The sequence below is a fragment of the Sturnira hondurensis genome, unplaced genomic scaffold (genome assembly GCF_014824575.4).
Source record: "Sturnira hondurensis isolate 20B ecotype Veracruz unplaced genomic scaffold, ASM1482457v3 Scaffold0007927, whole genome shotgun sequence".
NCBI lineage: Eukaryota > Metazoa > Chordata > Mammalia > Chiroptera > Phyllostomidae > Sturnira > Sturnira hondurensis.
Genome location: NW_028080558.1, coordinates 39 through 15,079, shown reverse-complemented (window position 1 = coordinate 15,079; position 15,041 = coordinate 39). Strand labels below are relative to the sequence as shown.

The 15,041-nt window shown below is 38.0% G+C and overlaps 1 protein-coding gene across 1 annotated transcript; it reads right to left on the bottom strand.

Annotated features, from left to right (window-relative positions):
* Positions 1-2,328: 2,328 nt before the first annotated feature.
* On the bottom strand, positions 2,329-3,267 carry LOC118992163 (olfactory receptor 5B3-like). Its single transcript, XM_037053842.1, has one exon. The coding sequence runs from the start codon at positions 3,265-3,267 to the stop codon at positions 2,329-2,331; it is 939 nt and encodes a 312-aa protein (XP_036909737.1).
* Positions 3,268-15,041: the final 11,774 nt, after the last annotated feature.

The following is a 15,041-nucleotide window of genomic DNA, read 5'->3' as shown; positions in this document are numbered from 1 at the left end:
GCATGCAAGAGGCAACCACTCCTTGATGTTTCTCTCCCTCTTCCCCCACCACCCCGCTTCACCTCTCTCTAAAAATAAAATCTTTAAAAAAAAGATTTTTAAAAAGCATAAAGTTTAATCCCTGAACTGGCATGTTGAATGTGCTATATTTTTAAGATAGATACTGTCACACTTATACTCTTTATAGATATATGTAATCATTTTAGTTAGTTACATTTCATATGTACAAAGAATTTTCAAATATAATCAGTTATTGAACATTTAAATAGTCTCATATTTAAAGTCTTTTTCTAATTTTATTTGACGTTTTATTTGCCACTTCATGAGACACCTTTCTAAGTAAAACCATACAATTGTTCAAGATGATTCATTTGCTTCTGAGATGCAAGAAATCTTTGTTTCCAAACATTGGGGTGCACACAGTGAGTGGGAATGCACAGGAAAGTAGAAAATGAGCTGTGCTTCTGAAAATGCACTACACATCTGTCCAGAATGTATATGTTATAGATGATACACGTCAATCACCAATAGTTTCAAAATTCAACATACTGATACAGCTGGACTCAAAGCTTAACACTTTTATTCATTTCACGAATAGTTATTGAGAACTGAGTAAGAAATAGACACTCATTCAGGAACTGTGGATCATGTTGTAAAGAAAACAGATAAAGCCAGTACTTTCATAGAGTCTAAGTTCTAGCTGGGGTAGAGAGATAATAAAGTGAACAAGCAAACATTCAATAGGTGAGGACTCATGAGGACCATGAAGAAAAATCCAGAGTGCAATGGCCAGGTGGCTCATTAGGTTGGAGTGTCATCCTTCACATCAAAAACTTGCAGGTTTGAGTTTTTGCCAAGGCACATACTTAGGTTTCAGGATCAAACCCTGGTTAGGGTTTTTCTTTCTATTCCCTCTCCTCTCTCTAAGATGAATAAAAACAAATCCTTGGGTGAGAATTTTGTGTCATTTTTTTCTGTTATTTTATTATGGTTGTCTCGATTTTTCCCCTTTGCCCTCTTCCACCCAACCCATCACCCACTTCTCACACTGCTGTCCATGTCCTTGGGTCATTCATACATGTTATTTGTCCAGTCTCTTCCTTTTCTTTCCACCATTATTTCCTCCCTGCCCCTGGTCACTTTCAGTCTGATCCATGTTTACTTGCCTGTGGTTCATGAACAAAATGGGTAAGAATTTTCTCAAAAGAATACCTCAGAGGGAAAGGATATTCTGCATGGAAATAAACAATGACTTTTTTACAAAGGTGGTCAAGAAAGAAACCTATGATAGAGTAACCTTTAAGCACCAACCTTAATGGAGTAAGGGATCATTCCATATAGGGAAGAGTAAGTATAAATGCCCTGAGGCAGGAACATGTTTGGCATTGTCAGATTAAAAATAGGTGAAAATTACTGTCAATGAAGAAGGGTAAAAGAATGGGGAAGTAATATTAAGAAAATTATGGGAAATATAGAAGCCAAAGAACTTGTGTGTATGACCCATAGCATGAACTATGACGTGGGAATGATGGTGGAAAGGGGCGCACAGCATGGAGGGATATAAAAGAGAGAAGAAAATGGGACAAGTGTAATAGCATAATCAATAAAATATATTAGAAAAATATTTTATTTTATTTTATTTTAATTTTTTTAATTTACTTTTGTTCAAGTACAGTTTTCTTTCTTGTATTCCCAGACCTGCCCCCCCAGTGCTCCCCACCTCCCTCCCATCTCCAACCCCCACCTTAGTTATTGTCCATGAGTCCTTCATACTTATTCATGTGAGTCCATCCCGTTTTCACCTGTGATTCTCTCCCCTCTACCCTCTGGACCCTGTCAGCATGTTCTGTATTTCACTGTCTTTGGTTACACTTTGCTTGCTTGTTTGTCTTGCTGTTTAGAAAAATATTTTAGAAAGATCATTTAAATCACGAAAGTAAACATAAAATATCGGCATTAATTATTTCAAAGCAATTTCACAAGGGAAATGTCAACATTATCAGTTTCTATTTCAAAACATAGGTATCCTCCTGGGAAAGTACATGCACTTTGTTCGTGGTCTTTGTGTGGTTGCAGTTTATGTGTATTTGCATTGATGTGATAGAAAAAAAATGCATGTTGTATGAGTGAATAAAAATATCCTTAATAAGGTTTTTGAGAAGTGAACCCCAAGACATCCTAGTCTTATCTGTTCAGGAACATTGCTGGGCATATGTGTCTCATTTTTAGGACAGGAGACTTTGAAATGGGAAAGGAGACTACTTTGGGACCTTAATTTTACTGTGGCCTTAAGGAAACGAAGTTCCAGTGCATTGCATAATGTTCAAATCATAATCCTAAAAACAGTTTTGCCTCTAAGAAAACTTTCATAAGTGCACTCTTAACCTCCTTGTTCCTGAGGCTGTAGACAAGAGGATTCAGCATGGGGATTAGTGTGGTATAGAACAGAGATGCAATTTTGTCCGTATCCATGGAATGGCTGGAGCTGGGCTGTAAGTACATGAAGGTGAGAGTCCCATAGAAGAAGGAGACTGCAGTGAAGTGGGAGGCACAGGTGGTCAGAGCCTTCTGATACCCAGAAGAAGACTGCATCTTTCGGATGGTGATAAAGATGAATATGTAGGAAATCAAGATAACCAGAAGTGCAAAAAAGATGTTGAAGCTTCCTACATAAAGAAGAACAAGCTCACTAACATGTCGATCAGAGCAAGAGAGAATCATGACTGCTGGAACGTCACAGAAAAAGTCTTGGACCACATTGGACTTACAGAAAGAGAGACTGAAAGTACAGCCAACATGGATGGAGGCATTCAGGAACCCACAGACATAAGAACCTATGGCCAGACACAAACACACACCTGTTGTCATGGTGGTGGTGTAATGCAGGGGTTTGCACACTGCCGCATAGCGGTCATAGGCCATGCAGGTCAAGAGGTAACTTTCCACAGTGGCAAAGGCTATGAAAATGAACATCTGAGCAGCACATGCATTGTAGGACATGACCTTGTGTCCTAGAAGAAATCCAGCCATGACTGTCGGAGTGACAGCTGAAGAGTAACACAAATCCACCAGAGCCAGGTTACTGAGGAAAAAGTACATGGGAGTGTGCAGACGAGAGTCCAAGACAATCAACGCCATAATTCCCAAATTCCCAATCAATGTGATGAGGTAGATGACAGTGAACATGACAAAGAGGGGCACCTGCAGCTCTGGGTCATTGGTTAGTCCGAGGAGGATGAACTCAGTCACTTCCGTACTGTTCTCCATCAATGAGGAGAATCACGAAATGCTAGGTGGCTAGGACAACAATGAAACAGTGACAAAGACACTTAAATTGACAAGTGTACATGCAACATGTATTATTTTGTTATAGCAACAACTTGTATTTGAAGATTCTCCAGATAGAATATGGGATTCATAACATAACAAAGTGCATTAATGATGTATATCAGTTTACATGTTGTTGAATCTGAAGGATCTTTGTGGAAAATTGCCCTAATTTTAAAGTTAGTCAGCTTGTAAATTGAGATATAGAAAATTAAATAAGTGGATGAGTGGCTTATCCAGAGTGAATGTACCTGTCAATGAACTTTTCCAAAGCCTAGTGGGAGCATATACTTGCATTTGCTCAGTCTTCAGAAGAAAACTTAAGACATTTGAAAAGTATATGCATTATGTCCTCTTAAGAATACAATGCTTATTTTGTTATTACATCCATTTAAATTAGGATGCACAACAGGCTGAGTGATTTTTTTTATACCCAAACATGTATTAACTGACAAGCCATGCTTTGGATCCAAGCCAACCCTCGAATCCACACTGAGTGGTCTCTATGTCTGATGGTCTTAATTGCACTTAAATCAAATTGATTTCTACTCAATTTACAGTTAGTCCTCATTTCCCTTGGTTTAAACTCAGGGCTTGGGGTTCATAGTAACTGAGATATTTATATGATAGGAACATACACAACCAAGATATGCAATTCTGTAGACAATGCAAATGATCTGATACAGAGCATGGACTCTGGGCTGAGGTGTGTATTAGCACAACTATTTGCTACCGAGAAATCATTAATCCTAACCTAATTTACCTGAACCTTATATACTCACCTGCAAAATTAAGACAGTAATAATATCTACTACATAGTTTCACTGTGAGAAGAAAAAAGGTAGTATATTAAACAAACAATAAAACTCTGGGTGTGGCCCAGTCTGATGAGTGCTAGCTACAATATTACTGTTAGGATGGTATGATTGTCTTTATGTTGGTTTAGGAGAAATGGGTGGTGACCTGCAGGTCTTCAAGTGTGCAAGGGGTTAAAACTCTTATGGCCTTCCTCTTCAGTTTGCCTTATGCATATCCAGGTGACATGAAGATTTTCTGTCTCCAGTTTCTCCAGTTTCTTGCTTAATCCATAGTACTGTCTGTTGTAGGAATTTCATGTGAGCCATTATTTTGCTTAATTCTTCCTTGATAACCATGTTTTAGCATGAAATAGCTCTTTTTCTTAAGCTCATTCTTTTTCCTTTTAGCAGAATCACAGAATTCAGGGTTGAAGGTTCCTAATTTGTTGGCTGCCTTTTGCTTCCAGGTTTGTTTTGGTAGTGAGATTCATGTTTAAATTTTTATATAAATATGTTCTTGAGGGAAAACAGTGTTTTCAGTCTCCAAATCAATTTGAGGTCTTTAGAAGGACACCCATCATGCACTAGTCATTATTCTCCACCATCGTCCTAATTCTTTCATATATTCATTCTCCAAGCCTAGCCCCTAAAGACATGAGGTTTGTCAACCTCTGACAACCATAACCTCTTATAGAATAGATTATGTTCTGCAAAAAAAAAATCTATGGGCATATTTAATTATATTTAGGTATGTGTACATATATGTATGTAAATGAACGTAAATTTTCATTTAATACTCACAATAATGTTGTAAGGTAGGTGATACTATAATTCCCTTTTGACCATTATGTCAACTAAGGAGTCCAGAGGGTATGTAAAGCTCTATAATGGCACAGCTAATATGAGGAAAGTTCACAATTCATGATTTAAACTCATCTGTGACCAAATCAAAAGCCTATACTCTTAGCCACTTCACCATCAACATTTGTACATGTGTTCATAATATGCTAATAAGGATGAGGTTATGGGGAAAAGAGTACAATGGATCGTGCTGATTCAATTACAAAACTTCTGTGGTTTAAAGGAAGGTTTTCCACTCTCTTGTGCCTTTATTAAACCTCCAGTGAAAGTGCAACAGGTAGCAAACAAGGTGAATTAAGACTCACTCAACAAGAGAGTAACCTTTTTCTTTGGCTAATCTTTTTTAGGAAAGCAACATAATGATATTCCACAAGTGTCACCATACTTCTTAATGAAGTTTTAATATTTAAATGCTACTCTCAATTCATGGTTTTAGAAAACAATTTTCGGAACATTGGTCACACACTCAAATATCTCATAGTAGGTACAGCTGCCCCATGGATTTTGCATAAATCACAGTTTTCACTAAAAATGTGTATGAAATGTAGAAGCTTACCTTGCTCCTGCAGTGGGAGGGACAGTCAATCCTGAATAGTGCTTCTGAAATCTGAAATCTAGACATGGAACACTACATATAAATATACACTCTAGGTGATGTTCTCTATCAGGTACTGGTGAAAAGATTCCAAGATCTCTAAGACAAGTAAAGATGGAGGAAATCTCCAATATGAAGTCAGAAAACTGAGCACAAGTCTTGAATGCACCATTAATTCTTACTGTGTTTTAGAGGATTCCCTTGTCTTCTCCTTAATTCTAAAATAAAGAATAACATTACCTCTCTCATATAGTTTACAGAATTGCTCATAAATACCAAATTAAGAAAGCTCTTTAAACACAGAGGGGTTATAATTTAAAAATCATAATACAATATTCATCTTGAGAAGCTTTTCCTGGCTACAATTGCAGGCTTATAGCAAATCCTCAGATCAGGGGTATAGGAAAGGCCCACATGCACTAACAATGATTAGCATTCAGATAAGTAAATGATAACCAAGGCACCTTAGCACACAGTCTGATTCCTTTAAAACAATTTTATGTTGAGTCATGTTGAAATTTCTTAGGCTAACTCATGGGAATCAGGAGGAGCCATAGAGACACGTGGTTCTTTGGGGATGTCCCCCATGGAGACTTCTATAAAACTCTCATGCCAAGTTCTGAAAAAAGAAGCAATTAACTTACCTGTAGGAATTGAGCTGGATATGATGAGAGGGCACATGTTTTCATATTACTTGATAGTGCTCATTTTTTTCTATTTTCTAGTTATAGTATAATTTACAAACAACAATAATATCTGTAGTTTTTAGTGTATAAATCTTCACATTTGGTCAAATGTATATGTAATCATAAACAAAGTCATCATATAGAAGAGTTCCATGATCAGACAAACACTCTGAACTTCCCTTAGTGATCAACTCCTTCTCCCACACACTGCCCCAGCCACTAACTTTATGTCCAAATAATTTTGCCTTTCCAAGAATGTCCTATAAGTACAACCCTAGTCTACACAACTCTCCTGTATGGCCTTTTCCACTTAGCATGGTGTTTGTGTGTTGAGCAGGGAATCCTTTGTTCAATTATATCTGTTCCAATAACTGAAGTTGAAACTTCAAAGAGAGAGGCCAAGGAGATGTCTCACACCAGGGTTCCTCTGATGTCACCTCCCAGATTTTTCCTCTTTAAAAGCACATGAGCCATACTGGATTCCAAGATTAGCCTGCTCCATTATGACTTAATCTTACCTAATTAAATCAGCAAAAATCTTATATCCAAAAAAGGTTACATTTTGAAGTACTGAGGATCAGGACTCCAACAAGTGAATTTTTTAGGAACATAATTTTACCTGTAATATTAGTAGTAAAATCTGTTTTATTATTCCTGAGTAGTATTCCATTATATACATATCACAGATTGTTTCTGCATTTCTCAGTTGTAGGGCATTTGGGTGAGTTCCCATATCTGAATATTTTGAAGAAACTTACTAAATATCTGTGCAATGTTGTTTTTGCATTTCACTTAGATAGTTTGTATAAGTTGGATTGCTTGATCAGGTGGTAAGTATATGTTTCATTGAATGGAATTCAGTGTTTTCTTATCAATCTTCTATTAGTTTTGTCATTATTAAATGTGGGGTATTGAAACCTTCCACTATTATTGTGTTCCTATTTGTTATTTCATTGTGTTAACTGTTTACTTCATATGTTGGGCATATTTGATGCATATGTATTTATAATTACTATATCTTGCTGGAGAATTTACCTTTTTATCATTGTATAAGTCTTTCTTTGTCTTTTCTTATAGTTTTTGAGTTAAAGTCTATTTTGTCGTTTATACATATGACCAGTCTTGCCCTTTCCAGTGAGGAATTTCTGGACAGGAAGGTGAGGAAGTGGCCTCTGGGTCCCCAAATTCCCAGCTTGCTCTACCTTGGGCAAAGTTCTAACAGTACAAATGGGAACTGGATGGGAATTTTCAGCCTCTATCCACTCAGTTTTGCCAAATGGGATGGGAATAGTGTTCGTATAAGGTGAACCTGGGTAAGATGAGATGTGAGTGTCCCACTCCTCATAGAGAAGAACTGCAGCTCTACACTGATACCTGGAGTTAGAGAGTAAGTAGCCATGCTTCTTGGATGCATTTCTCTGAAATAGAACTTCTACCACACAGCTGGGGTTGGAAGAGGAAAGGGGAAGGTCATAACTTGATTGCTACTGACTTGGATCTTAGCAATTTGCATACTTTTCCTGGGAAATGTTTTCTCCATTAACTATTTCTCTTTAAGGCCATTTCAAGGAACTTTAAATTGTTGGGTTACAAAAACACTTTTTTATCTATGTTGCTATTTCACTGGAAAGAAGGCCCATTGAGCTCCTTACAGCTCCTTACCACTATAACTATCTTTAATAAATTTGTTTAAGTTATTATTGTTGACACTATTACAGATGTCCCCATTTCTCTACTTTGCCCATCTCCATCCAGCCTCCAACCTCGGTTTCCCTTTAATGATCACCATATCATTGTCTACTCCCACAGGTTATGCATAGGAGTTCTGTGCATAAAAAGTCCAGCCACTGATGATATAATGAGAATGGTTTGAGTGGCATCGATATGACCTGGCAGCCAAGGAGAGTGGACTGGAATGTGCATGCATGAACAATGAAGACTTCACTGTGCTAGTCAGTGGAGGCAGGAGATGCCTCTTTGGGAGCAAGTGTACTCTGTGGCCATCACATTCAAAATGACTGAGTCAGTAGACCAACAAATCTACATCAAATATTGCATTAAGTTGGAACATTCCTCCATGAAAACTATTTGGAAGACTCAGAAGGGTGTAGCTCTGGCCAACTGGTGATTGGCAGCTTCCTCAAGACAACACACCCACTTATGCAACATGTCTCATTCAGAGTTTTTGGTGAAACATGAAATGACCCTGGTGACTCAGCCCCTCTACAGACCAAATGTGGCAACCTGTGACTTCTGAATGTTCCCAAAACTACATTCACCTTTGAAAGAGAAGAGACATTAGATTGTCAGTGAGATGCAGGATAATAAGACAGGGCAGATGCTGGCAATTGGGAGAACTGTGGGAGGTCCCAAGGTGTCTACTTGGAAGGGGACTGAGGAATCATTGTTCTATGTAAAATATTTCTTGTATTTTATATATCTTTCAATAACTGTTCATTTTTCTTTTTTTATATAACTTTTTATTGAATTCTTATTCAAGTACAGCTTTCTGTCTTATATTCCCATCCCTGCCCACTCCCCACCCCATGCTCCCCACCTCCCTCCCATTTCCGCCCCCCACCCTTAGTTATTGTCCATGTGTCCTTTATACTTGTTCATGTGAGTCCTTCCCCTTTTCCCCTATGATTCTCTCCCCTCTCCCTTCTGGACCCTGTCAGCCTGTTCCATATTTGAGTGTCATTGGTCATATTTTGCTTGCTTGTTTGTTTTGTTTAGATTCCTGTTAACGGTGAGATCATATGCTATTTGTCTTTCACCGCCTGGCTTATTTCACTCAGCATAATGCTTTCCAGTTCCATCCATGATGTTGCAAAGGGTAGTAGTTACTTCTTCCTTTCTGCAGCATAGCATTCCATTGTGTAAATGTACCATAGTTTTTTGATCCAGTCATTTACTAATGGGCATCTAGGTTGTTTCCAACTCTTGGCTATCGTGAATTGTTCTGCTATGAACCTCGGGGTGCATAGTTTCTTTTGGATTGGTACTTCAGGGTTTTTAGGATATACCCCTAACAGGTGAATTGCTGGGTCAAAAGGCACGTTCATTTTTAGTTTTCTTAGAAAATTCCATACTATTTTCCATAGTGGTTGTACCAGTCTGCATTCCCACCAACAGTGAACTAGGATCCCCTTTTCCCCACAACCTCTCCAGCACTTGTTGTTTGTTTCTCTGTTTATGAGAGCCATTCTGACTGGTGTTAAGTGGTATCTCATTATGCTTTTAATTTGCATCTCTCTGATAGCTAGCGATGTCGAGCATCTTTTCATGTGTCTCTGTATCCTCTGTATGTCCTCCTTGGAGAAATGTCTGTTCAAGTCCTCTGCCCATTTTTTACTTGGGTTGCTTGTCTTCTTTGAGTGGAGTTGAGTGAGTTCTTTGTATATTTTGGAGATTAAACCTTTGTCTGAGGTATCATTGGCAAATATGTTTTCCCAAGCTGTTGCTTCTCTTTGTATCTTGATACTGTTTTCCTTAGCCATGCAGAAGCTTTTGATTTTGATGAGATCCCATTTGTTTATTCTTTCCTTTATATCCCTTGCTCTAGGGGACATGTCAGTAAAAATATTGCTGCATGGAATATCTGAGATTTTCTTGCCAATGCTCTCCTCTTGGGCTCTAATGGTTTCAAGGCTTATATTTAAGTCTTTTATCCACCTTGAATTTATTTTGGTGTATGGTGTAAGTTGGTGCTCAAGTTTCATTTTTTTTGGACATAGCGGTCCAGCTCTCCCAGCGCCATTTGTTGAAGAGGCTATATTTACTCCATTTTATGTTATTGCCCCCTTTGTCAAATATTAATTGACTGTAGAGAGTTGGGTTTATTTCTGGCCTCTCTTCTCTATTCCATTGGTCTATGTGCCTGTTTTTGTGCCTGTACCAGGCTGTTTTGATTACAGTGGCTTTGTAATACAGTTTGATATCAGGTATTGTGATCCCTCCTACTTTGTTCTTCTTTCTCAAAATTGCAGCTGCTATTCGGGGTCTTTTGTGATTCCATATAAATTTTTGAAGTGTTTGTTTTATGTCTGTGAAATATGACATTGGTATTTTAATAGGTATTGCATTGAATCTATAAATTGCTTAGGGTAGTATGGACATTTTGATGATGTTAATTCATCCAATCCATGAACACGGTATATGTTTCCATTTGTTTGTGTCTTCCTTGATTTCTTTCTTCAGAGTTGTGTAGTTTTCTGCATACAGGTCTTTAACCTCCTTGGTAAAAGGTTTATCTAGGTTTATTCCCAGATATTTTATTTTTGTTTTTGCTATGTTGAATGGGATTTTTTCTTGATTTCTTCTTCTGCTGCTTCATTGTTTGTATACAAAAATGCCTTTGATTTCTGGATATTGACTTTGTATCCTGCTGTTTTGCCAAATCAATTTATTAGTTCCAGCAGTTTTTTGGTAGAGGCTATAGGATTTTCCATGTACACTATCATTTCATCTGCACACAATGAGAGTTTTATTTCCTCCTTTCCGATTTGGATGCCTTTTATTTCCTTTTCTTGTCTGATTGCTGTGGCTAGAACTTCCAATACTATATTAAATAGATGTGGTGAAAGTGGACAACCTTGTCTTGTTCCTGATCTTAGTGGAAAAGCTTTTAGTTTTTGTCCATTGAGTATGACGTTGGCTGTAGGTCTTTCATATATGTCCTTTATTATTTTGAGGAATGCTCACTCTATTCCCATTTTTCTGGGTTTCTTTATCAAAAATGGGTGTTGAACCTTATCAAAAGCTTTTTCCGCATCTATTGATATGATCATGTGGTGTATTACATTTATTGATTTGCATATATTGAACCATCCTTGCATCCCTGGGAGGAATCCCACTTGGTCGTGGTGTATGATCTTTTTGATGTATTGTTGGATGCGATTTGCTAATATTTTATTGAGGATATTAGTGTCTATGTTCATCATGATATTGGCCTGAAGTTTTCTTTCTTTGTTGTGTCTCTATCTGGCTTTGGAATTAGGATGATGCTGGCTTCATAAAAAGAGTTGGGGAGTTTTCCTTCCTTTTGGATTTTCTGGAATAGTCTGTGAAGAATCGGGGTTAGCTCTTCCTTAAAAGCTTTGTAGAATTCTCCTATGAAACCATCTGGTCCAGGGCTTTTGTGTGATGGGAGTTTTTTGATTACTGCTTCAATTTCATTTGCTGTTATTGGCCTGTTCAGGTTTTCTGCTTCTTTTTCATTGAGTTTTGGAAGATTATATTTTTCTAGAAATTTGTCCTTTTCATCTACGTTTTCAAATTTCTTGGCATACATTTCTGCATAGTAATTTCTTACAATCCCTTCTATTTCTGTGGTATCAGATGAAATTTCTCCTCTTTCATTTCTGATTATGTTTATTTGGGTCCTCTCTCTTCTTTTCTTAAAGAGCCTCCTTAAAGGTTTGTCTATTTTCTTTATCTTTTCCAAAAACTAACTCCTGGATTCATTGATCCTTAGGATTGTTCTATTAGTCTCTATGTCATTTAATTCTGCTCTGATCTTGGTTATTTCCTTTCTTCCACTTGCCCTGGGCTGTCTTTGTTGTTCTTCCTTGAGTTCTTGGAGGCGTTGGATTAGGTTGTTTGTTTTAAATTTTTCTATCCTCTTTAGGTGAGCCTGTATTGCTATAAACTTCCCTCTCAGGACTGCCTTCACTGTGTCCCATAAGTTTTGGGTTGTTGTGAGTTTATTTTCATTAGTTTCAAGAACTTTTTTGATTTCTTCCCTAATTTCAATCTTGACCCATTCTTTCTTTAATAGCATAGCATTCAATCTCCACACTTTTGGGTGCTTTGGGTGTTTTCCTGTGGGGTTGGTTTCTAATTTCAATCCCTTGTGATCAGAGAAGATGCTTGGTATGATTTCTATTTTCCTGAAGTTGTTGAGACTTGTTTTGTGTCCTATCATGTGATCTATCTTTGAAAATGTTCCATGTGCACTTGAAAAGAATGTGTGTTTAGCGTCTTTGGGATGGAGGGCTCTATATATATCAATTAGGTCCATTTCTTTTAGAGTGTCGTTTAATGCTGCTATATCTCTGTTGATATTTTGTTTGGAAGATCTGTCCATTTTTGACAGTGGGGTGTTAAAATCCCCTACTATAATTGTGTTGCTGTCAGTATCTTTTTGAGGTCCTCTAAAATTTTCTTATATATTTGAGTTCTCCTATGTTGGGTGCATATATATTTATGATTTTCACGTCTTCTTGGTGGATTCTTCCCTTGAGTATTATGAATCTACCTTCTAGATCTCTCTTTATAGCCCTTTTTTTAAAGTGTATTTTGTCTGATATTAGAATTGGTACCCTGGCTTTATATTCTTTATCATTTGCTTGGAAAATTTGTTTCCATCCTTTCACTTTCAGTCTGTGGTGGTCTTTTGACCTGAGGGGGGTCTCTTGTAGGCAGCATATGTGTGGGTCATGCTTTCTTAACCATTCAGCTATTCTATGTCTCTTAATTGGTGCATTTAATCCATTTACGTTTAAGGTTGTTATTGAAAGGTACTTATTCATTGCCATTTATGTACCTGTGTCCCTCTCTGTCTCTCTCTTTTCCTTCCTTTCCTTAAAGCAGCCCTTGTAGTAATTCTTGTAGATCTGGTTTTGTGGAGGCATATTCTTTTAGACTTCTTTTGTCTTCGAAGCTCTTTATTTGGCCATCTATCTTGATTGAGAGCCTTGCTGGGTACAGTAGCCTTGGTTGTAGGCCTCTGTTTCTCATTACTTGGAATACTTCCTGCCATTCTCTTCTTGCTTGGAATGTTTCCATTGAGAAGTCAGTAGCCAACCTTATTGGGACCCCCTTGTATGTTACTTCCTTTTTCTCCCTTGCTGCCTTTAGGATTCTCTCTTTGTCTTGGAAGTTTGCCATTTTAATGATGATGTGTCTTGCAGTAGGCCTCTTTCCGTTCCACCTGCCTGGGACTGTCTGCAATTCCTGGATTCGTGTGACTTTCTCTCTCCTCAACTTAGAAAATTTTTCGTATTTCTCTTTCAAGTAGGTTTTCTATCCCTTCTTCTTCAACTTCTCCTTCTGGTATTCCTATTATTCGGATATTATTATGTTTCGTATTATCTTGCATTTCTCTTAGACTCTCCTCATTTTTTCTGATTCTCTTTCCCATTACCTCGTCCGTCTAGGAGATTCTTTCCACCCTGTCTTCGAGCTCGCTTATGCGGTCTTCCGCTTCACCAACCTACTCTTCATACCTTCTACTGCGTTCTTCAGTTCAAAAATTGTATTCTTCATTTCCCCTTGGCCTTTGCTGATGGTTTCTATTTCCGTTTTCCTGTTGGTATAGTTTGTGGAGAGTTCTTTGTTGGCCCCCTGTAGTTTCTGGTAGCTCATTGCAAGCTCTTTGAATTTCCTGATAACCAGAGTTTTGAATTCAAATATCTGATAGTTGAATTGCCCCTATTTCATCTAACATTCTTTCTGAGACTTCCTCCTTTTCTTTCATTTGGAGATCGTTTCTTTCTCTCCATTGTTTGTGATGCTCTTCTTGTTGGCCTCAGCTTCTTAAATTGATCTGTTCTGGTACCCTGAGTTTATGGTGTGAACTTCTGTGTTTGGATACCTTGTTGATCTGCCTTCGTCTCCTCTCCTCAGCCTCTGGTCATTCAGTGTCTGCTACACTCTCTGGAGTCCTGCCTTCTTATATATTGGGCCCCAGTTGGGCATCTGCTGTGCTCCTCCGCAGATCAGCCAGGTCCTTCTCCGGTGCATGGAGAGAAGCGAAATCCTTTGTCCTACTCCGCTGCCATTCCTCTCGCCCACCTTTATAAAGAGTATTCAGGTTCCCACATATCCTCCAATCCATTAGAATTTTTAAATTAAAATCCCTGTCACGGCAGGCCCCATCTTCCACAAACTCTGGCCAAAACTCCAACACTCACAAGATTCCCCCGATGCCTTCCCTAGTCCCTCTCCCCTGCCCCTTCCCTTTTTCCTCAGTCCTGATTCCAACCAGCCCCCGTGCTCTTTTCCCCTTCGCAGCCGATGTAAACAGCCAGATGCCTTGCGCTGCCTGCGAAGTAGGGGATCCTTTCTGCTGCCTTCCTTGGAAACCTACCCCGTTAATTTTTTCATATTACATGGCTGGATACTTTCTGGGAGACCGTGTCATATAAGTTCTTTCGCTCATCCCTTCACCTTATTTTATCCAGTCCCCTCTCCCCCTCTCCTCTCTTCTCTGACAGTTATTAGTATGTTCCATGTATCCATGCCAATTTCTCTTTTGTAAATCAGTTTATTTTGTCCATTGGACCAACATATAAGTAAGATCTTATGGTATTTGTCTTTCTCTTACTGGTGTATTTCAATTAGCCTAATACTCTCCAGGTCCACTCATGTTCTCAAAAAGGGTAAGATTTTCTTCCTTTTACACCCTTGATATCCTGAATTCACACGATGAAAAGCCCTCTCCATCTACCCCATAGATTTTTATTCTATCTTAACCTGGTAATGAATTTTAACTTTCTTTGAAAAGTACAAAAAATACTACTATTTAAAATCAGAAAAATCTGAGCCTTCCTGATGTCTATTTCATGTCTTCTTGGTTTTGCTCTGGAGTTTATACCTGGTTACTTCTTATAATTTTTGTCTGTATTAATATTCTCTATCTTTTGATACCACATTTTCCCTATTTCTTTTAGTTCCTTATCTGAGTTTTGTTTAGTTCTTTGAATATATTTAAGATATTTGCCTTAAAAGTGATGAAAAATTATAGCTTACAGAAGAGTAAAATTTTAGATA